Source organism: Tribolium castaneum, chromosome 2 (genome assembly GCF_031307605.1).
Source record: "Tribolium castaneum strain GA2 chromosome 2, icTriCast1.1, whole genome shotgun sequence".
Taxonomy (NCBI): Eukaryota; Metazoa; Arthropoda; class Insecta; order Coleoptera; family Tenebrionidae; genus Tribolium; species Tribolium castaneum.
In genome coordinates, this window is record NC_087395.1 from 16,314,639 (window position 1) to 16,339,497 (window position 24,859).

Below are 24,859 nucleotides of genomic sequence, written 5' to 3' on the forward strand. Positions count from 1 at the left end.
GGAAAATTTATTTTTGAACTCCTACTGAAAGCACAACAGAAAGGTAGCATAGTTACCTTTTTCGTTTTTCTTTTTGTGAATGAAGTTATTAAACAGGGGTGTCCAAATGATCAAGAAAATAGCATTATATTAGAAAGTGAAGTAAGCCCAAAAATCATAGTACTTCGGAATGAAAGAATAAAGAATACAGAGACTAATATTACACAGCAAGAAAAATCTAGTCAGCTGTGAATACACAATTACTTAGCCCATCCAAAAACTTCTGAAAAAAAAAAGGACCAACAAAAGAAGATACGAATTGAAAAAGACATCGAAAGAGGAAATTAAACAACAGAAATCTGTATAATTAAAAATTATTTGCTCAATCTGCCTAAAAGAAATACAAGGAAGGTTATTCCTAACATTTGTGAAGTATGAACACTTCTTTCACAACCGTTGTGTTCCCAGATGTCACAAGGAACACATTATCGATGATGAAAATCAAGACTTACAGCATCCCTATTATAGGGATGACAATAGTGAATGTTGGCTGGATAAGTTAATATATGTCGATGAGGAAGAAATAGAAGCAAAAAGTGATAAAACTAACGAAGAAGAAAAAAAAACTGATAAAGGACAAAATGACTAAGAGTGATCGTGATCGAGATGATTTATATGACGTGAATTATTAATTAAGCATTAGATTTGATTTGGAACTTTGTTGGAAATTAAACAAACTTTGATTTTACTTCTACTTTTGTCATGCAAATCAAGGCATCTCGGGACAGGTCCATAACTATAATTTTTCCACTTAATAAATAAAAATGCTGAGGAAAAAAATTGAATGCAGGTTGTAACATTCTATAATAATTCGCATTTTCTGCACATTTCAATCTTTACTTTGGAATTACGCAATTATCTATATCTTTATTCTGAAGGCGGTAATGATTTTTCCAGTTGAGAATTTTGCTTAACTGTTCAATAACTGTGCACTTTACCCTAATAAACACGTTGGATGTAGAAAAACAATGTTTTTGTGATCAGACATGGCGCCATCTGTTGGGTAAAAACAGGTCCCCTTTGGCCTTAAAACTCGAGGACTAGGTTGCATGCATCACATTTTCAGACGTTATTCAAGTGTTAATTTTTTGGAACAAGAGTCACGTTACACAATCACCGGCAAGCGTGCATGCAATTTAAAAAATTAGTCGCAAAGCTCAAGAGTGTGTAAAGGGAAAAAGTGCATACCTTTCTTCCTCCACCTTTAACCTTTGCTGTTGAACTTGCAGACGCATCTGAACTATCTGACTGTCAGATAGTGGATCTTTACGGCTGCGTGGACAAAATACAATTATGACAATGACAACACATAAACATCATAACATAAAAAACAGAACGTTATGTCATGCAACAAATCAGAGTTAGTAACAAATGAAATGTGCACAACGTAGACACTGAGAGGGGCCCAATATTTCCATAACCTTTGACTTATTTTGATGGGGGCTTACCTTAGGTGGTTTTGCAGCTCGTTGTAGTTGACGTAGTGGGTGAAAGGGACCGAATCGGTGATTCCCGACCGGCTGCCAGGCCTGCCACCGTACTCCCCGAAATTCCCCTAAAAAAATTATTATTTTTTGCTTTTTCTCCAGAGTTACATACTTGTTGTCCATAGATCGGCTCTCTCTCATCCGACTGGTAGTAAGTGTGTCTTACTCTATGGTCGTGAATTTTCCGCCTCTGCCCTTGCTGATCAACGGTGACGTGATTCCGGTACTTGATAGGTGGCGCCACCGAATTCTCCGGAATCACTTGGACCTGTTCAGCATGTCGGTGCACAAAACCGTGCCTCTGATACAACGGCTCTCTCTGCTGTTGCATCATTTGTTGCACACGTTGTTGCTGCTGCTGTTGATGTTGTTGTTGTTGTTGTTCCTGGGTAGAATTCTCATGTTGTTGTTGTTGCTGTTGGTAATTCTGTTCCGCTTGTTGTTGATTGTTATTAACATTGGGGTCAAACTCATTGGTCGGATGGTAGTGTTGTATATCAATGTTGGCAAATTCCATTTTCCGGTGTTTTCCAAACCGGAACATTGAACCGATGCCTTTCAACAAACTCGGTTTCTTTTTTCCCGCCTTGTGTTTACTGTCAAGGGCCGCATTAAGGGAGGATTGACGTGGGGCCCCTCTCACGTTGTTAAAACCGTCAACTTCGCGCTCTTCCATTGGGCCGTCGAGCAACCAGTGTTTCTTTGCGCCTGAAAATCAACCAATTAGAAAAACAAAAGGGTAATTTGATATGAATTACTTATTTCCGATTGGTGGTTCGGGTCGACGATGTGTTTGTCCACAGCGGCCCTAAAGCTCTCCTCACAGCCCCGTCCTCGTATCACTTTAAGGGCGCCCGAAGGGCCCCTGTAGCTGTAAGCCGGGTCGCCCTCTTCCTGCATCTGAATCTGAAAAAAATGCAAATCAGAGTTGGATCACAATTGAAGATTGAATTAAACTCAAAAAAATTAAAAGAAAAAACTTCAACTCTCGCTCGCAGCCACAAAAAATGTGGTAACACAATTGGGGTCCTCTATAACTATAAAAATTACTAAATTGTTGGTAAACCAATAAACAAGCTATAGAGAATATTAATGCATAATTAATAATAATAACAATAATAATAATAATAATAATACGAATAATAGTAACAATAAAAATAATAAAAAAGGGCCTTTATTGAATAAATTTAAACAATAAGAACAGATGGGAAAGCGAAGTCTAGCTTGAAGTTATTCAACTTAACCTCGAAGAAAAAAATGAAATTAATAAAAAATATATAAAAAATTAAAATAAACTTTATAAATAATCTTGAAATGAAAAAATACTTAAAAACTAAAAGAAAAACCATTGTCAGTCTCTTAATAAGTAAGAAATTAGAAAGAATTCTTTAAGATGAGAGGCAAAAAATGATCAGAAAAAAACTTTTGCATTTATTATCAACAAACAGCCAATTCAGTTGAGCAAACTTAATTATTAAAAACAAATTTTTAGTTTTACTCTTTATTGTAAACACTGACTCCAGAATAAAAAATTTCCATGTATGTATATGTTGTATCTCTAACGTAAATTTTTTTAGAATTATTTCTTTATGATTGAGTGTTTCTAACGTAGAATGACCGGCGGAATCCAAATTTGCAAGAATCAGATCGCTACGACTAACCGTTCGGCAGATATCGTCAAAAATATGGTCTCGTTACAAAAATGTCAACTAAACTTACATCATCATCTGTTAATTTTTTGGAATTATTTTTTTATAATTAAGTGTTCCTAACGTAGAATGACCGGCGGAATCCAAATTTGCAAGAACCAGATCGCCACGACTAACCGTTCGGAAGATATCGTCAAAAATATGATTTCGTTACAAAAATGTCTCAACTAAGCTTACATCATTATATGTAAATTTTTGGAAATTATTTCTTTATGATTGAGTGTTTCTAACGTAAAATGACCGGCGGAATACAAATTTGCAAAAATCAAGTCGCTACGACTAACCGTTCGGAAAATATCGTCAAAAATATAGCCTCGTTACAAAAAGTCTCAACTAAACTTACGTCATAATCTGTCAATTTTTTGGAGTTAGTTTCTTATTATTCGGAAGTAAAATTATCGTTGGGGGCGCCACTGAACTAGGTCGAAAACAGTAACCATAAATAGCGGGAAAATGTTTATTCGGATATTTTGAGCGTTGTACGAATTTTGAGGCTTCCCAATTATTGCATTGCCTATGCGGAATGACTATTGTGTCTTTGGTGCAAGAAACAAATGTTGACAAATTAGTGATGACGAGGAAAACACGAATAAGGAATGACTGTTTAGTTCACTTTCTTTATTGGAAAATTATTACAAAGACATTGAAAAGCCTACATTTTGGAACAATTTATGCTTAAATGAATCAGCAGTTGTTAATCTTAATTGTAGTTTTGTAGACTTACCAAAGTATTTCATGAGTTTGTCAGTGGAAAATTCTAACCTAAAATTCACACACTTTACTAATTTATTGGTTTCTTGAGCCCAACTTTGTGTTCACTGTGATCCATTATTTACAGTCTGCAATTAGACAACTGTTTAATAACACTTTGTAATCAAATTTTAATTTTTTTTCACTTTTTATCCACTTTCAAATTCCAACAATTAACACTTTATACCGCAGACCAAGATCAAAACTAGTATTTACCACCACGTACAAAAGTACGTGATACTCTCTAATATAAGTATATAACACTATAGACGCAAAATTGTTAAACAATTCGTTAAATGTCAGTTAAATGTGGAATTACGAAAATTTCGTTACTGTTTTCAACATAGTTCAAAAGTCATCACCAGAGGGCGTCTAGTTAATTTTATTTCCGAATTGAGTTCAAACTATGTTATATGTGAATGATCAGATAGAGAGATGTCGATGTTAAGAATAAGCGAAAAATAAATGCAGACAAATGACATGAAAAAAGCTTATCAATTTTTAACCAACCTAGGTCTTTAATTTTTTTCTGATACATGATAATCATGCTTCTTCAAACCAAAAATAAAGCGGTAGCAATTGTTTTGAATTTTTTGCAGACGACAGATGTTTGTTGTTTGTCATAATAATGAGTCCATAATTTATAAACGAAAGCACAAGGGTTGAAAGTTTTTTCCGAAGTTTAAAATTTAAGATATTATAATTTAAAGTACAGAAGTTCGAGAGCAACATTAACATTTTTTAAAAACAGATGTGAGATAACACATAATTAGTAAATCTTAAAATCCTTAGGGAAGACTTTGATTATGAATTTTCAGCAGTAAGAGAATGACTTGGAGCAAAATTCATTTGCAAATGTCTGTCTTCTGCAAAAGTTTGTACCTTTGTACCTTTAGCTAGGTTTAAAAGTTCAGCTGTATATAATATATTACAAGTAAGATAGGTTCCAAAATGACCCATTTCCATTCTTTCATTCAGTTTAGAAAAAATTGGGTATTCAAATTTAATGATAGTAAAACAATATAAATAAAAGTGACTTACTTCTTGCACCATCGTTTGTAGCGACTCAAGACTAGACGACTTCTTCATCCCTAACGAAGGTCCCAATTGGCCCAACTTGTCCGCATCTGCCAAAACAACCAATCAAAACCCACACACACAAACGACAAGACTCAAGTCTTACATTCAGGATGTTCAGATGACCGATTAACACTTATAACAGACTCCACTGACCCAACTCTGACTAAGTTAGCTACAGAATGAATGAAAAATCAATTAGCACAAACACAAATGGTTTTGGTTAGCACACAACTAAACTTACTGTTACCATCCTTACTTTTTCTCTCTTCGCGTAGTTTCTTCGTCCGTTGGTAAGTATCGGTGTTTTTCGCGTCCAGAGTTGCGTGCCGCTTCTCCGACATGCTCTGTCTCCCGAACGCATCCCGGGAGAATCCTTGGGGATTCTCGAGGGATAATTGGCTGGCATAGGTCGCGTCTGTGCCTTGAATGGTGGTTTGGGAGTTGGAATCGGTGCTTTTGTTATCCGAAACCGTCGCTTTCCCGTCGGGTTCGTGCTCGTTGCGGTTTTCGGGAATACTGCCGTTGGATAAGTTCATCTTGTTGGTCATGTGGACGTTGATTCTGCAAGCACGAACGTAGCGAGTGACTCAAAGGGGGAAACAAGAACACAAACCGAGAGTTTTGATGCGTTAGGACCCTCGATCCGTACTCGTCCTCGATCAGGATTGGCTCAGCTGGGGCCACACTTAGGGTGGTGCTGGTCATGTTGCCGTAGGAGTTGTTAGCGGAGGCCAACATGCTGTTGCTCCAAGTGTCGTGTGTTGCCTAATTTTTTGTTTTATTAATTTTTTGTTAAAAATACGGATATTTAAGGGTTAGGATATGAAACTACGTACAAATAAAACTTTACCTTCTTGATTCATTAAGTCATTCGTAAGTTTTCAGAGCGATTAATTTGAAAAAATTGTTGTGGTGATATATAGTGTGAGGAAATTTTATGGGGTGGCCATGAGGCCACAAACGATCAGCTGACTCGTCGTAGCGCTCTCGCGATGTTCATATTTATCGATGAAATGGTCCGTTATAGCGCGTGCATTGGCGTAGTTTACTAGGGGTTTATACAATTAATGTTACCGGTTGATTCGTCAGAAACGTTACGATTTGCATATTTTTTTAAAAAGGACTTTAAAGAAGGATTATTTAGTTATCTACAAAATGTGCTCGAGGTGAAATCGCAACGTATTTCCCTTTGAAACGTGGTGTGGTTGAAAACATTTCAAGGGCTAAAAATGATAAATAATTAAAAAAATATTAATGTCACACCAAAGAATACTTTGAAATGAATTACAATTTCGTAATTTAGTTCTACTGGGTCATTTTTATGCTTTTTAAATAAGTACATGAGATAAAAATGTTCTTTTGACTTTTTAGATATTATTAAAATTAACAGAGAGTTAGGGCGGTTAAAAGTAAAGGTATAATATTAATAGATAAGTGACATTAATTATTTTTTAATTATTTACGAATTACGATTTTTAGCTCTCGAAATGTTATCAAAGGCGATGAACACGCTTCAGAGGGAAATACGGTTCGGTTTCACCTCAGGCGCATTTTGCAGTAATTTTAAATTGCAATAACTTGGTGAGTCTTACAGATAACGAAATGATTCTTGCACCAAAAATTTATTTCAAGTATTAGCTTTATTTCGTCTCGATTATGTGGGAGTCTATCTTTTAAATTAAAAAACTTTCTCGCATCTCGAAAATTTCACTTCAATTATGCAACGTTACAAGAAAATGTAATTTTTTTGGTTTCCCTTTATCAAAACTCAACCTTGTTAAACTACGTATAAATCTGCATTTATTGAAAATTTGTTTGCAAAAAAAAATGGAGTTTCTAGCTTTATCCAGAAGGAAGATGTGAGTATGTAAACGCAAAATGTGTCCAATTTTAGGTGTTTGCAAATTTTTAGCTAAAGCATCTTTTCAGCCCCTTCGCGAGGGTTGAAACAAAAAATTCTTTGTCTAAACATTTTTTAATACTCTTTCCTAACTTATATCTACAATGCAAGCTGTTCCACAACATTTCGATTTAAAGGTTTATCTGACTGCAAGCGCGCGCCTATGCACTAACCGTCGCCCATAAAATTTCCTCACACTGGTGATATAACAGTTAACGCGTAGCAAACAAAAAAATACAGGTAGATAGAGCATTAAATTCTCAATAGTAAGACACAACATAATGCAAAAATTTCATCATAAACTATATTTAAATATAGTTATATATTTGTATATTTAATATAGTTAAGTTATGAATATAGAAAAATACGGGACGAAGCGCAAATTTTAAAGTTAATTTTTTTCTCAGGTTTTTCATGACAATTATAGTCGTCAGTTTTTCTCAGTCTGTTAAGAGTGCAGAGCTCAAGATTTATGCATTTTTTCCACTTAATTAGTTAATTGGTTGGATTTAAATTAATTTAAAACCATTTGGTGCTGAGAAGGTATAAGCGATTTTACTACACAACACTTCAGTTAACTCTTTTAACGCATAATACAACATGCGTTGGAGAAGGATAATGTGCATCAAATAAAATTATTTCGTACTTCTGGATTTACACAATTTATAGTGGAGCTTTATTTGAGTAATAATCTATATTTTTTAGTGGAAAAGCAATTATTTATATGAATAAAAAAAAATAATTTTTAATTAGAGAAGAAAAAAAACAACCTTACCGACCTGTCAAAATCAAGGATTTATAAATAGTTACAATAGCCAAACTAACTTACCATCGTTCTGCATTATGCAATTTAATGTACATTTTTTGTTTCCCTGTTGCAGAGAATTTCATTAATTAGTGGCAAGTAAATCTTAAAATCATAGAAGAAGTTTTGGCAAAAAAATATCCTTCAGTACAGTACAGAAAAACAATAAGCGTTCAACAACAAAAATAGGTGGAAAAGCTATGGTATGGTAAGAATAAGTCATCGAAATGTGTACGATATTCTAGTGAACCATATTTTTAGTGAGAATATTGCTCTAATATAGTCAACAGTCCTGATATACGAGTAAGAGAAACAAGTGATGGTGATGATGATGATGATGATGATAATAATAATAATATCAGGTAATTTAATATTTTGTTAAGTTACAAAATTGATCTAAAATGTGTGGTCCAAGTGAGCCCTTAACAGGCCTGTGCTCCATCATTTCAAGACAGGTCCTCCTAACAACTTACCCCCATGGCAATTTAATAAAATTTTATTATTTCAAACTGAGAACATTTTGTTTATGCAATAAGTACCATTTGACTTAGATTCTGAAAGCAATAATAATGCCTAATCCTTAAAAAAACATAAATCCTAAAAAATCTCCACGTGTTTCATTTTGATAATAATTACCTACGAGATTCGTCAATAAAATGGTTTTGGTCGAGAAGTCCTTTTTAGTATAAATTTTGTTCCCCACTTAAAAAAAAAACAGTATTTGTTTAATTCAATAAATTGTGTTCATTTGTTGATACGCATTTATGAAAAGTTTCGCGGCTTCGCCTATATTTTGATTTTCGCATTAAAATAATAATTTTGATAATTTTTAATATGTTACTTTCAATGGCACAACAAAATACCTTTACAGTCGTTTCTAATGTTTTTTTAAATGCTTAACGTCATCATCAACTTATTTGATTCTGAAGTTAAAATGATTTTTTAAAGTGTTTTTAAAAAGTTCGTAAAATATTTGTATCCCAGAAGACTTCCTCGTAGGGACAAGTTTTTTAAATTTGGTGTTTCCAATGTTTTATTTATAATTAACTTCTTAAATTACTCCAAAATAGGTATAGATTTTTTTCAACAAAAACAATTAATAGAGCTCAGAAAATATGCAAAATGCATATAAAGTGATATATATAAATATAGGCATTATGAAATGTGCATATTTTCAATGTGTTTGTGAGGAATTCCCAGAAATTACTGTAAATGTAAAAATAATCTATGCGTAAGCAGGTAGAAAGGAACCCGTACCTTCTTACTAAGCGATAAGCTGTGGGGTTTTCTGGATTTTCAAAGTTTGCTATTATGTATTGCCTATAATTAAACGGATTTTACGAATCAGTAAATTCCTAGCATTAAAATTACTCTTGGTTTTTGAATATGAAAGCAAATTCTTTGGTAGTGTCTCACAAAACGACAAACATATTTTTTGTGTAGTTTGCAGCAAAAAAATATAATTTTTTTATGATATATCTATATTTTTCTACTTTTTGAAAATGTAAAATTACAATTAATTACAATTTGCATTTCTAACCCAAATTAACAAAGTTCAGCGACAAAAATAATAAACTCCATTCTGTAAATAACTTTCAATTTGCTTCAATGAGGACTTTTTTTCTACAAACAAATTTTAACAGATAGATATTCTAGAAAACTTAAAAAAGATGCTGCAATATGCAATTATAACGCCAGTAGTTAATAAATAAAAATTAATTTAACAGAAATATGTGGCAAAAAAATAGTTTGTAACAGCAAAACATTAGATATACTTAGAGTAAAAGCCAACTTATTGGCATTTTGTTCTTATTATTTTTAATAATCTATAATCTAAAAAATACTTACTACTTTGTTATTTTATAAGAGCATTTATGCATATTAAAAAGCATAATAGCATGTTTTTGGTGCATATTTTAGAGTTTTTTAAATATTTCTCGTTTAATAATAATTAATATTGTGGGAAATACAGCAAGTACACACACAATAATTAAATATAGTTCAGATGAAACTACGAGAAAGAACATAAAGAAAATTCAACATTTCTGATTATGTTTTTGGGAGAAGTGACAAGTCTTGGTGCTCTCATGCAGAAAAAAAAATTTTTGTCAACACAATCTAATTTTATCAGATAATAAAAAATAAATTTTAACTTTTGACTTTTTTAAAATTGTTCCTAATTGCAATTTGGTCCCTGAAAGTGACCATAGCACATATTCTGCCAAATTATGACCTGTCTGTGCTATGACAAATAAAGCAGAGGTACGAGGAAAGCAAAAAAATGTTCATTTTGTTATTAATTTATTTATTTACTTGCTTTTACTTATTTTTTAATTATGTTTGTGTTTGTGTAAGTTACATAACTAAGAGCTTAATTTGTCTTTTTTTTATTTTTTGGGAGATCGGGGAGAAGACTATTTTCTTGTTAGTAAGTGTACTGTAATTATTGTCATTATAACTAATAACAATACCATTTATTATGTTTTATTTTGGCAGAAACAAATTTAATAAACAAACAGTAACTTGTTAGAAAATAAAGGTGATTACGATTTTATCTAATTTTTGGCACTCATTACATCAGCAGTGTCAGACCACTGGTCGGTACTTCTGTGAGTAGTAAAATAGGACAAAAGCGTTTGTATAGGAGTGAATAAACTTAGATTAAACTTAGTCAAATGACAAACCTTGTAGTAGCTTTCGTTGCGCAGCTGTTTGTTATTTCCGGTCAGCCTGTCCAGGACCGGGTTCCAGGTGTGCATTTGCGCGACGTTTTGCATTTGTTTCGCCTCCACGCCGTTTTGATTCGGGTTGAAAATGACCGTATTGGTCGAGCTGCCGCTAGCACCAGAGTTGTTGCTATGAGATGGGTCCGTATCGTTTGAATTCGAATGGAACAATTCCCCGGAGGACGACGTGTTCAACAAGTTGGGGTCTGAGCCCCGGCTGCTGAAACTCCGGTTAGCGCCCGGACTTGCCGCTCTTCGGGCTATCGTCAGCGTGATGTTGCCCGGAACCGGTCCCTCAGTGTGCAGCATCGCCTTCCGGAGCGTCTCCATGGCGTCACTGTTCGACTGCTGGAGCAACGAAATTCCATTGACGTTAAGCAACTGGTCGTTGGTCCGGAGTCGCTTGTCTCGAGAGGCCGCACCTCCGTGTATGACACTCTTGATGAATATTCCCAGGTCTTGGGTGCCGCTGGTCTTGCCTTTGACGCTAATCCCGAGACCGGCTTTCTCCGAATCGTGGACGGGGATGTTAAGGGTTAGGATCTCGCGGTGTTTCCAGGGGAAGATTAAGTCGTCGGATTTTTCCGGGGGCTAAAATTAATTATAGAGTTATGAGGCAAGAGGGGGGAGAATTGTGTGGAAGCAGAGGAGGTTTAGTGGCACTAAATACTACACAGAAGCGGTTAGTTTAAGTGAAAGAGTAAAAAAACTAATTACATTGTTTGCAGCCTCTTGAAATTGTGACACTATTTTAGCTACTGAACCGTTCTTTTCCGAGCGGTTTTGGAGAGCTTGGAGGTGACTCTGGGGCAGTGGAGGTATGTTAGGTGGTACATCGTTACCATTAACAACCTCGGACGAGTCTTCCACTTCTTTTTCTTGCTCAGAGTCCTAGGTTCATACGTGGTATTAGATAAAATACAGCTACGACGTGCATTAACTAAATCAACAATAATAGACCAGCCAAAAAGTACGAATACATTTTTTTATTATTTGAATTTTATATAGAAATGCTCGATTGTCCCCATCGGACCATGGGTGCACTAAAACATTGTGCATTTATAAAAAAATATACAGCGTGTTTCACATAATTTTACGAGGCCTGCGGCCCAAATATACAAACCACAAAGCACTAGACATATTTTTTTTAACTGAGTGTTATGGTGCTTTCTCTTAACAATTGTCTCAGTAATTGTTCAATCAGCAGCAAATTTTACGATGTGGCTCTAAAAGGGTCAGTATGCCTATCACGGCTTGCAAAAACGCTGCTAAAGGCAGCTTCATACAAAGCTTGTTTAAAATGAACTCAAATGGAAAATCGTGACACAGTGGGGGTGATAAAATCAAGAGAGTTTTAGCGAGTCGTACGTTTATTAATAACGTACGTTATTCGCTCGTTACTAAAAAATAGAAAATGTTAATGTTCACGTAAACGTTATTGGAAAGATGTATTTACGTATTAAATCTGAAAAATTTGTAAACTTCGATTTAATAAGGAGGACAAATTAACACTTTTAAGAGCAGTTCTTTGTTGTAATCTGTAATAAAATAAACAGAAGCATTGCACGAATCACTCAAAACGTTTCGCGAAAACTCTCTATTAACATTATTTGCTTTCTTTCGTCTGGTGACACTGAGAATAAATCTTGTTCCTGCAAATTTTCCAACATGTCTAACTAAGCGCGGAAAATTTCGATTCTTTTGTAAGTGGAATAAAATAGAATTATTTTGTTGATTTATAATTATAACATTTTTTGTCAATTTCGTCGAAACCAGGCACTGCAGCGGACAATGTTATATGATTATTTCTTTGTTGACTTATTCCTTACATTGAGTTTTTATAAAGATGAGCTAGTTACTGAATTATTACTACATAATTAGTGAAGTAGATAAACCTCTTCGTAAGCGCCTTTGCAAGAGATTAAATTTTTTATTAGTGATATTTTATCCAAATTGATTTGCCGTTTATTTTTGGTCAGTTTGTCATGTGCTGTTGTCGCAAACGGACGCTTCATTAACTTAACAAATAAAATAAAAATTAGCATTTTGTTGTTCAAGATTTGTAAAACAACTGCAGTGATCAGTGCGCGTGTTGTGAATTTTCGTGTGATTTAATGGACGTTTAGTAGTGTTTTAGTAGAAGTTTCACAAGTAATTGGTATCACCAGAAGTAGATACCATAGGTTGAGTAAGTGTATTTAAGTATCAAAGACCAACGAATTAAAAACTGACTTTCGTTCGTATTTTTTAAACCGTAATACCTATTGATTTTTCAAAATGCCTACTACGAATTGTATCATTTAAAAATAAGTAAAAAATACTGCGGAAAAGCAAGGATAATACTATTTTTCCAGAAGACAGCAAAAATTGAGAACTATTGACTGGAATAATTTAGAAAGATATTTCAAGAAATTTGGTTTTTAGTTTTTGTTGCCAAACGGAGCAAATTTGGAATTAGAAAAGCATTTAATTAAAGTGGATTTCTACCGTTCTACCGTTTACAGGATAAAGATCTTAATTTACGAAACTAGTTAATATTTATTTTTTGGAGGGCGATAAATCTTGTTTATGAGACATATTTTGCGTAACATCGCCAAGTGCATTTCAGATTCTGATCAAGTTAAATCTGAAATAGTCTTTATAATACAAGACGGTAAAATTTTATTTTATTATCTACAGCGGTTTTAGACTTGAGGGCTTGCGAAGATAATGATAATACCAAATTTAAAATAAACGTCAAAAAATTCAAAAATAAAATAATATAATAATATAAAAATAATATAAAAGCGTTAAAAACCGAAAAAACAAAAACAACAATGGCTGCAATAATATATTATATATACAGGATCTAAAGTACAGCATTTAATCCTGCGAGTGGATTTAGGCCCTTTAGTCCCGAGGCATATACGCTATTTTTTGCACTTCAAAAGTTTTTTTTTGCACACCGAGACTAAAATAGATACTTTAGTTTCTGTTTACATTTATTCCCTAGGAATTAAATATGGGCAAAAACCCCTATAGAGTTCATTTATTCCCTATGTAATACTAATAAATGACCCACTTTAGTATCTGGAAACAGGGACTAAAGTATAAACTTTCGTCTCGAAAGTGAAAAAGCGATATTTCTCTAGACATCTGGACCATAAAATTTCGTTTTATCATGAAGTAAACAGTGGATAAAACAGCATCTTACCGCTTATAATAGAATAAATAACCACTATTCTTGTTTTTAAATTTTTTATAAATAAAAAGTTTAATTTTAAATAAAGTTTTTAAAAATAAATTCAAGTGCCCAAAAACTTGGAAAAAAGCATGTATTTTTTAGAAAAGAAAGTAGCATTAAAAATGGTGAAGTTACTGAAAACTTTGAAACTTCGCGCAAATGAATAGGAATATTGTTAAAAGAAATTGTAGGCATTCAAGGATTTAATTTTTGTATTCACCAGCAAATTATAATTGGTGTTTTATCCACACTTATGAAGCATATAAAGTGACCTATTATCCACTAGTGGAGTAAAGTAACTTTATTCCACTACTGCTAAAGCAACTAGTAATTATGACTACCAGACAAATTTTTAATTTAACTTCGATTAATTCCATTTCGTTAATGTAGTAATTGTGGATAAAATGCTTTCTAAAACACCTATACAATAAATAACTGTTATACTTATTTAATTTTTTCTTACTGGTTGCAGAATGCATTCATTTGTAATACTTACATGTAATTTTTTATTTAAATAACAAATAAAATCTTAGTTTTAACTAACAGTTAAATGAATTATTAATTAAATTATGAGGTAAGGTTTCTCTGAAAAATGGCTACAATTTTGAAAGCATATTATTTGCAAACGCACTTCTGTGAATAGTAGTTTTTCGGTTGAAACTAATAGTGTTTCATACTTTTTCTAAGCACATGAAGGAGAAATTTGACTTGTTTTATTATCACATTAGTCAAATTTTTTGTTTGGTTCGGTTACAACAGAATTAAAGAAACGACTGTACTTTAATTAAAAAAATCGGGTCGATAACACAAAAACTACTTGACTGGTCTACAATTTTCCATAACTACAACACAAGAAATCACTTACTATTATCCTTGGAAGCGAAGTATCGACAACATCCTCTTGCCTGGACACCACAATCCTCACCGTGCTCCCCAGCGGCGCATTCCTCAACACCGCCACAGCCTCAGCTTGGCTTTTCCCAGTCATCTCCACCCCATTGACCTCCAGAAGCCGATCCCCGATTTTTAATCGACCATCCTCGACCGCAGCCCCTTTCGGGATGATGTTTTTAATATAAATCGGGCAATTCCCACCAGCGGGATTATCCCTAGTTGTTATGCTAAATCCTAACCCATGTGGGCCCTTAACTAGATCAATTTCGTACTTCCGGCCGATCTTGCGCGTGTTTGCGCTAAGAAAAGTTTTGAGATTTTTGGAAATCGCGGGCACTTTTTTCGTCGGCGAAACCGTCGCCACTTTAGTATTTGTACTTTCTGCAAATGCTGGATTATTTGGTGTTTGGGGGCTGGGGGCGCGCAACTCACGTTTCTGCTCGCATTCGACCATGGAGACGTTTTCCTTGTCGTCCGGAAAGCGGGGGTAAATGGGGGCTGGTGGCTTCCGGAGACTGTCCAAGCCGGAGTTTTTGATAACTTTCAGTCTTAATTCGGGCGAATTTAAGTAAAGTTTGAATATGTCTTGCACCCTTGAAGCCACGTTTCAATAAAACAGGTTTACCGTAATTTGGACTTACCTTTGAAATGGCATATTTAATAAATTTTCACCGTTGATTTCAATTATTCTATCGTAAATGGCTAATCTCCCGTCACGATCTATCCTCTTCCCGGGTTCAATCCCTTGCACCAGGAGACCTCGATCCTTCCCCAACCTATCATAATCTGGAACAACGTGGATTCCAAGCGGTCCAGGTTCATTCCGAATCACTATAAGTTCGGCACTGGAAAACAACCATAAAAAATCCAGGATTTTAGCCCTTAGCCCTTACTTATCACTCGGGGGTGGAGGACTAGTTGAGTTATTCGCCTGCCCTAAGGGCTCCTTCCTTTTGCTCTCCCTCGGTAGCGAAGTGCTGGCCCTTGACTGGGCCGCCCGTTCGGCGGCTTCGGCCCATCGATACCCAGCCCCATCCCCGAGGAATTGCATCGAAAGTCGATTACTTCCATCCCTTCGTCGGAAACCCGCGTTTGTTCCTTCCTCCTCCTTGGGGTCTTCGTTCCAGTCGGTGTTGTTGTAACCGAGCTGGGGTGGTTCGAGGATTAGGGGCGCAGCGCTCCACCTTTTGGGGTGTTCGGGAGGTGCGGGTGGCCCCACTGGGAGTTGGTTGAGGGCGGGTTCGCTCCCCCTCCGGACCTGGAGGGCTCCGGGGACTCCCGAGGCGATTTGCTCGCCGGTCACTTCGATGTCGGTTCGGGGGTAGTTCGGGCCGTATTTGTGCTCGCCATCCTGTGGTGCCAATTGTGAAATAGTTGAATTTGCAACAATATTTTTTGTTGTTTCATTGGCTATTGTGTTGTAATTTTCTAAGGAGTGTTTGGGCTAATGGAAATAATTTTTTTCGGGTTTAAAGTTGCATATACCAACGTGAAATGCATTATTTTGTATGTTAATGGTTCATAGAACACATAATTATGTCAGTAGTTCTGTTGCTAACAAGTACAGCAAGGTTTAGTGTCGAATTCAAGTTACATTGAGGGTAATGGAACAAACTTATTGTTTTACAAAAATCTACTTAAAGCACAAGTTGATGTATTCTTTTTTTTTAATTTCACTAATAATCTTTTCAGTTTAAAACCTAAAATTTTTTTGTCAGCAGCTGATTTTTCTTAAAATACATAATTTTTGGAAATTAAACAATTAATTTAGCAAGACTAAAGACAGCCTTACCATATTTCAGAAATTGTTAATTATAACAATTAAAAAATTCGAATTCTTGGAAAAATACTCGTATTTTAGAACGAATTTAAATTCAAATTTTTAAATTCAAGGTCTTTCTTTCAGGAAAACAATCAAATTACACCATGAACATTATTGGATAAAGGTTGACTATCAATTTATACAGATGTAGTAACAAAATTGATACGAAGAACGTCAGTATTATACACAGAAATAACAACATAAAAATAATTTTAAGACATAAGTCAAAAAACCTGTCATTATAGAATTCGATTAAAGCATATGGTTCGAGATCCAAAATGTAGTCAAATATTTTCTTTTTAAATAAATTTAAATTCCAAGGTGTGTGTAGATGCACAGGTAAACTTTTGTATAGTTTTATTTTATTTATTTATTTTATTTTATTTTATTTATATTTATTTAACTATTGTACAGTTTTATTTCAAGTCGAATCCTTCAATTTTTCAATTTAATTATCTTTGACGTTTTTTTTGGTTTAAGCCTTTAATTTAAAAAAAATTTAAATACCTATTTTTTTTCAGTTTAACCAATTTTTTTTCTGGTTGCTAATTCAAATGTGGGTTTACAATTTTTCAACTTCGTTGGTTATTGTTCCTTGTTTTTCAGAATATTAGGTTTCTCAAGTTCATTTAATGCCCGACTTTCTAGCTCAATAAATTTTGAAACGAAACTACAACAATATTGTGTTTTAAAGTTATATTAAGCGAAAAAGTTTTATTTGTAATAAACTCTAAATAATTTTTTTAAAGCAACATAAAAAGAAAACAATCTGCAACATTCTATTTTATTTTTTTTTCCATAATTTTATATAATTAAGCAAAATTTTATATAATATTAACCGAAAAAGTTTTATTTTTATTATAATAAACTCTAAATAAAAAAATTTAAAAGCAACAAAAAGAAGAATCTGCAACATCCTTATTTTATTTTTTTTTTCATAATTTCATATTTCTTTGTTTTGTATACCTCTGTATTATTCAAGTTAGTAGAGAATTGACTTGTATGTACATCATAGTTTATAATTAAAAGAATTCAGATTTTTTTTGTTAATTTTCTTAAATATCGGATGAATGTTTTTTTCTAGTTTTGATATTTGTAGATATTATTATTTATACTCTGTAATGTCATAAAAACCATTTTATTACTTTTTGTGCTCATTAGAATACACTTTTAGTTTCTTACACATCCCTATTTTTTAAATCGGTGTAGAGTTCAGGGATTACTGCTAAAAAAAATTAATAAATAAATTATTATATTACTTAATAAAATATTTGAAAAAAGAAATGTTAGACAAAGGGGTTGTATTTTACGTTTAAAAGTTCTTTTTACGTCCAGAAATTCTTATTACTTGTCAGGTCAGGTTAAGTCAGGTCAGGTTACTTAAAAAACGTTAGGTAAACATTCTCTGTTGTATTTCATGTTAGTTGTTTATATTCTTACAAAGTGTTGTTTTTGTTATTAAATTTTTCAAAAACTTAGCAATCATATATAGCCAAAAATATCCAAATTAAAGAGTGTTTTATTTTACAAAAATATAAATTTGCATTGCAACATTTTTTGGATAAAAAAAATTAGGGCTTATTTTTTTTAATTTATTTAAATATTTTAACATACCGACAGTAAAAGTTTCATTCAATAGCTTAATGTTCACATGTTTAAAAATTTTTGGAAGGGCCCCCCTAAATTCATTTCTAGATCGGCTTCCTTAAATTCATGTCTAGATCCACCCCTGCCTATTGGAGTACTTTATTTGGTTCAAAAATTTTTAAACTCTATTACATTTCGATTTTACAGAATATTCACTACATAAAATAATAAATATTAGATTCAAAATGTTTTAGCTATTTATTATTATTTATTTACAGAAACATGCTGCAGGTAAGTACACGATTTGCTACAAAAATCTGAACAAAAAAGAGAGTTTATATAACAATAACGTATTTTCCGGTGGATTACAACGATATATTAAATAACTAGACACCCTTCCTTGTTTTCTTGCTAAAAATTAGGTGAAATTAGCTTTTTTTTTCTCCGTCCTTTCCACAAACTATTAGCGATACCGAATGTGTCCCTATCTTGTGTCTTTGTCGCTCTTCTCCGACAATTGTTTAATGACATTTTACTAATAAACCTGCATTTTTCGAAATGCGCTCATTTCTCGTGATTGCGTTAATTATTGATATTAATTCCATCGACCTGAGCATGCACACACCATTAAAATAATAATTCTACTAGTCTGCAATCAAATAACAGATTTTTGAATTAACTGCTAATTATGGCTAATGTGTTCATACATTTGCGTTCCGATAAGGCAATTAAAACCATAATTTATGAAAATTTCGAGCCTCGCATGAAAATTGCAATTTTTCCTCTCGTGCGAATTGCAATTAGTAATTACCCGGTAAAAGATGATGGTAGTTTAGTCTACTGGAATTCGAAATTACTTTAATTACACGTTGGCAACTCTTATTCTTTTGACTGTGGCAATCTCGCAATTAAGCGATCAAGACCTTTGAATTTTTCAAGTTTCATTGTGTTTTTCGTGCAATGGTACGACTTGTTGACGGTTTTAATTATTCACTCAATTGCATGAGTGCTTAAATCGCGATAACTCACATGGAATATGTCGGGGCTGCCCGTTCCGACCGAGCTGCCACTGGCCCCGTCGCCGCCCCCGTGTTGGTGTGTTCCATCGCCGTCTTCGTAATTCGCCAAGATCTGTTCTCTGTCGTCGACGACATCGCTCAACCGATCATCCGGATCTAAGATGCCGCCGCCTTGAGATTGCAAATTGTGGACGGACACCCAGGAGTCTGACCCCTGGAACGAATTAATTATCGTTTAGTCGAGAAACGAAGACAAAGCTGGAGGAAAAAAATTGTGAAAAACTTTCAAGTCTGCTGACTACGGCCTTGTAACTGTCGGTTCGAGTACCTGCTGGCAACAATGAACGGGAGCCATTTGAGGATTTTATGCTTGTTACAGGTAAGTAATGGATGCAGCTGAGGCAAGGAGAGGAAAGCGGACGCGAGGATGGGTTACCATCATGGGAAGATTACTATAATTCATCGCAAGGATCATTGGTGGTTGCAATATGTTGAAGAAACCAGGAGAAATTTTAGTTTTTATGCGCTTGATTAAACAACATAGCAAGAGAAAATTTCGGAAAACGAGAGGAAAATAGAGAGAATCAATCAATTAGTGGCGAAAATCACGTAATTAGATGTTGATAATGCATGTGGTCTTTTCTCTAGTCACTTGATTTGACGAATATATACCAAAATTTCATAATACACAAAGAAATATAAGTTTAAAATAAAATAATAAATAATATCTAAGTCAAAACATAAATATTATGTAAAATTTAAAAAATATCAGTCCCTAAAACTATCAAAAACAGATATGTTCAAAATATAAACGGTACCTCCAAACTGTTGAAGACTGTACATTTTTAAATTTTTTTAATCTATTGTGTACCTATTTAGTTTAAAAAATATCTCTTTCACAACATGGTTTCTTTTATAAAAAGGTCTACAGCAACATTTATTGCTTTACAGAATACACTACTAATCTATTAGAACTGTGGTCAAGTTGATGTAATATATACAGTTACCCAAAATGAAAATGACGCGTCCATAACGTGTAACCTAGTTTTGAGAAAAGTTCCACATTTCGTTTATCATGATAAAAGCCTTTACTAGAGAAAAAATAAGAGAAGGCGAAGTCTAGCTTATTCGGCTGAGCCAAAATAAATGTTAATGTGAGATTAAAATTTGCCGTGTAGTAAACAAACACAACGAAACATTTCATTTTTTTCAGGATTCCATTTAAAGTAATGAACAAAATTGAAGATTAATTAAATTAAATATTGAACAAAATTGAAGATTAATTAAATTAAATAATGAACAAAATTGAACATTAATTAAATTCTTCTACAATTGTTTGCCTTATTCTTGACAGTTTTTACGAAATAATGTTTTTACATAAAAAAAACAAAAATTGAAAAATATTTTTTTCTTGAATTTATTTTTCGTGTTTTTCAGATCGGTTTATTTTGGTAATAATTTAAAACAAGCGTTCAAAAGCTTTAAAATAGTAAGAATTAACTAATTTTTTGAGCGAATTTTCTAATTTTTTTCAGCCTATTCATGACGAAATTTCACCCGAAATAAACGACTTGGAGTAAAAGTAATATCAGTTCCATTTTATTTTTGTGATTTTGAAACCTGTTTTGTGAAAACCACTAATTTAGACTTATTTTTTTATTTTAGACACTTTTTAATCAAATCTCGTAAAATAAATGAGTAGCTGATTAAAAAATTTATTTTGGGTGCCTGTACTTACTGATCTATCCAAAGCGTTTGACAAACTCGATTATGTCATTTTAATTAGTTTAAAATGTTTAAAGTCTTATTTTCTTATTCGTATAACCGACAATTTTTTGTGTCACACAATGGCTACGTTTCTAAGAATTGTAGTGTTTTATTTGGTGTACCTCAAGGGTCTAACTTCGGACCATTTCTTTGAAGCTGAATTTTGAAGCTGGTTTCATTGTCTATGCAACTATGTACCTTTTTTTAATTTTGACCGATTTATTGTCGAGAATAACGAAATTGATTTATTATCAAATTATCATTGATATTTTGAAAATTGTTAATCTTGAACCCTCTCGTTTAAATTTTGAACGTTTTTTGCCATGAACGGATTCAAAATAATTATTCAAAATAATATTTGCGCTAATGTTGTTTGTTTAACGTAACAAACCTATCCCTTAAGAAATTAAATAGCAAATACTATGTTTTTTTCAATTCTAAACGATTTCTTTTAGAGAACATTGATTAGATTGCTGTAAGAGGAAATATTATGAGAAAACAAATCATTTTAACTAATGTATTGGTAAAATGTCCATCCCCCAACTTCCAAAATTAGTCCAGACAAGATAGCATTTCTGAGTCTGTTCATACCAAAAATGCAAATTTTAGATGAGACACCCTGTATACTATACGTTTTATAACTTTTTTATTTTGTGTTCGTATTTTTTCTTTATTTATGTTTAATCATTTGTTTATATTATTTTGTTATCTGTTGTTAGTTTCTATTATTTATGTGTTAATACTGTTGAGCAATAAACTATTTATTTATTTATTTATTTATTTATTTCAAAATCCTTTTTACTTTAATGTTACTGAAAGATTATTACGACTTTTGAAAATGTTTTGGAATAATTTTTCTGCATTCAAGGGAAAACATTCACCAAAAGAGACAACAGAAAAGGCGTTGAAACAAAAAAATCTTCGATAGATTCTTTGAACCTTAAACAAATTTAAAAACCTTTCGAGTTCGAGCAAAATAAAATTCTTAATTTCGGAAATAAAAAATCCATTTAATTTTCGCGTGTTTATTTGAAAGTTTATAGAAAAAACAGAAGGCATATAAGGGGCCCATTGCCTCAAATTTATTTTAATAGTTATTTTTAATAGTGTTCCTGACAGTTTGCGTCCTGCGTCCTGTTATTTTATTTTGGGTTCCCTCCCGAGAACGGTAAGGTGTTTCATGCTAAGTAGCTATTTCATGAATAAATTCTATTTTACTAAAAACATAGAGAAGACCACACAAATGTCCTGTAAGAAACTAGAGCGTCCCTACTTGTAAAAGTAAGCCATCAAACATCGAATTATCCCAATTAATTTTTACCTTGCTGATAATGACTCGCCGGATATCCTCCAACACTTTACCTTTCCTAAAGAGCAGTTGCGCACATTTTTATGTCGCAACGTAAACTTTCGCGATAATTATTGTTTTCCATCCGAAAACATTCCATTAACAATCTAAGATGCCACATTATGTAACAAATTAACAATAAAAGACGTCACGCGACTCGAAAAATTCCAGCATTTCGTACAATTAAAGGGCATACAACTCTCCCACGCACCAAAGCGAAACAAATTTATTTATCACCAATTTTATAAACTACACTAATGCGTCTCATGGTATGCGTTTTCGAGATACTGGGGGTAATTATCGGCCCATTTTTCTTCTAGGCCGAGATAGTGGGAAATGTGTGAGTGTCGTGTTCGGTGATTAGCCTAAGTGGTTACGAGTGTTGTTATTTTTTATCCCCGGAATCCGGATCGAAAGCCCGATTTTTCACAATTTGAGCTTTCCTGCAATAAGCAACTATGTCAAAGTGAAATTAAACGTCTTCGACTTTCATCTTATCGTGGGAACGGAACACTTATGATAATTGACATGAGCATTATTCGAGGGAATTAAGATGTTCACAAGCAGCCCATTTCTATTTTGTACGCCACTGCGTTTTACGACATTCCGGAGGCGACAGAGATCACTTTCTTGAATTAAAACGATTGATTCATTTGCATTTTGTGCCATAATTTTCAAGGTGAAATTCGGTTTCACTGCCAAAGATGTTTTTGTTTGCTCGGAGGCGATTTGTAATTCAGGTGCAAAATTTAACGGCCGGCTAATGGCCCGTTTTCCGGTGCAATTAGAGTTTTTACGAAATTTGCCATTTTTGAACCTTGCACGGCAGACTTTTACCGTTGGACTAATGTTCTATTTTTAACTTACTAACTTCTGATTATTTCTTAATTTCGAAATTATTGCATGACTCCTAAAATCTGAAAGCAATACAGCCTGCTCCGTCTAAATCCCACATTAGAAATATTGAAAGTTTTAATAAAAATAATTATTTGAAAATTGGTACTCAGCTTTAATCCTTTGAATTCTGCTCAATAAAAATATTTTCAAAATGGAGGCACTTCCGGTTATACCGGAAGTCGATATCAACTTTCTTATTTCAAACGGAAAGCTATATTTTTCACTGCTTTTTTGGATAAGTTGGGTTATTTTAAGGCCGTTTTTATCAGCTTTCCCTATACCTAAGTTTAACCGTTTTTGACATATTTAAAATTTTTTGAAAATTTTTGGATTTGCACCTGTCTTTTAAAAAATCGGTAACTCGCTTAGTTTTAGAGATTTCGAAATCATATTTGGAGAATTAAAAAAGAAGGCCTATATATGTTCTTCAGTGTGTTCAAAATTGAAAATGAAGTTAATAAAACAAAAAAATTTAAGGTTAAGTTTGGACAATTTCAAGTACTCATAACTTAATTTTTTCAAATAGGATGTCCCAATTTTTATTTTACTAGATGGAGGAGGATTTTTTTCTGCATCGATCTGTATTAGTATTCCCTATACCTATCTGTGATAATTTTCAAGTTATGTTGTTTTATTAGTCACTGTAGAAATTTTTTTACTAACCACAGTTATTTTTGCATAGTTTGTCATATAAAAATATTTCTGATTAAACTTAAACGATAAACTCTGTTCAAAATTGTGTTATCCTTCCTCTAAAAACAAAATAATTTCATTGAATGTTGGTTTAAAAAACTGTATTTTCTCAAATTTTTTCATTCGTTTCCATGGCAAAGTATGAGACTAGTCAGTCCTATGGCTAATGAATTTCTCAGTCCCAAGAAAAAGTTATTGTAACTTGAAAACTATTAATTAATTAATAATTTAGTCAAATGAGCTAAAAATATTTTCAAATTTGTAAAAATGACAGAGTTAACAATTTTTGCAAATTCAAAAAAAAAAACCCTAAATATTTCGTGAACGGCTAAATTTAGGTATAGAGAGAGCTTATGAAAATTACCTTAAAATAACTGTAGTAATCGAAAAACGCATTAAAAATATAGCTTTCCATTTAAAATAAGCAAGTTAATAGCGACCTACGGTATAACCGGAAGTGCCACCATCTTGAAAATATTTTCATTGAGATTATTAATTATTATTATTATTATTATTATTATTATTATTATTATTATTATTATTATTATTATTATTATTATTATTATTATTATCATTCATTAAGCTTTTTCAATTTTTTATCGTCAGTTATTTTGAAAATACAAGGCTAACTTGATTTTTTTTTAAATGGCACGATGTGTCAAAATTAATCATTTTTGAAAGAGCATTTTTTTCTGAATTCAATGATGTAACATGATACCTACCTTTACTTTTATTAAAATGTAAAAAAATAGAAATTCAAAAATTTTCTGGAATCGTAAAACTAAGTTAGCTTTGAAAATACTGTTATTAACGATATCTGTCACTTTTACATTAGCCAAAAATTAAACTTGGGTGCAATAATTAGTTTAATAATAGTACATTTAAGTAAAATTGAGCGAAAAAAAATCTCATGTTGGTTTATCATGGAGACAGAAAGCCAAGAAGTTAGTGGAAATCAGTTTGAACATTGTTTGTAGCATAAAAATCAAGTATTCCGTGTTTAAAATTTCTTAATTAAAACGTGTTCTTTTTCAGTTAAAAGTGTTATTTTAACAATTATTTTCAACTTTTACTTATTTTTTGGTTAATGAACTAACGATAGATAAAAACAAC

At 32.9% G+C, this 24,859-nt stretch overlaps 1 protein-coding gene across 6 annotated transcripts in view; it reads right to left on the reverse strand.

Annotated features, from left to right (window-relative positions):
- The window catches only part of LOC661284 (partitioning defective 3 homolog B), a 55,852-nt gene that overhangs the window by 1,262 nt on the left and 29,731 nt on the right, over positions 1–24,859 (reverse strand). For 2 of the 6 annotated variants that reach the window (XM_008199535.3, XM_008199532.3), the window contains 15 exons: positions 19,052–19,255; positions 15,507–15,964; positions 15,255–15,458; positions 15,046–15,206; positions 14,585–15,003; positions 11,214–11,387; positions 10,455–11,087; positions 5,679–5,830; positions 5,307–5,626; positions 5,169–5,237; positions 5,027–5,112; positions 2,285–2,432; positions 1,639–2,234; positions 1,488–1,594; positions 1,228–1,311 (listed from right to left, as the gene is read on the reverse strand). In XM_008199535.3, coding sequence (XP_008197757.1) covers positions 1,228–1,311; positions 1,488–1,594; positions 1,639–2,234; positions 2,285–2,432; positions 5,027–5,112; positions 5,169–5,237; positions 5,307–5,626; positions 5,679–5,830; positions 10,455–11,087; positions 11,214–11,387; positions 14,585–15,003; positions 15,046–15,206; positions 15,255–15,458; positions 15,507–15,964; positions 19,052–19,255 — 3,815 coding nt within the window. The remainder of the gene's footprint in view (positions 1–1,227; positions 1,312–1,487; positions 1,595–1,638; positions 2,235–2,284; positions 2,433–5,026; positions 5,113–5,168; positions 5,238–5,306; positions 5,627–5,678; positions 5,831–10,454; positions 11,088–11,213; positions 11,388–14,584; positions 15,004–15,045; positions 15,207–15,254; positions 15,459–15,506; positions 15,965–19,051; positions 19,256–24,859) is intronic. The other 4 variants (XM_008199533.3, XM_008199534.3, XM_008199536.3 and 1 more) reach the window with 4 other exon arrangements.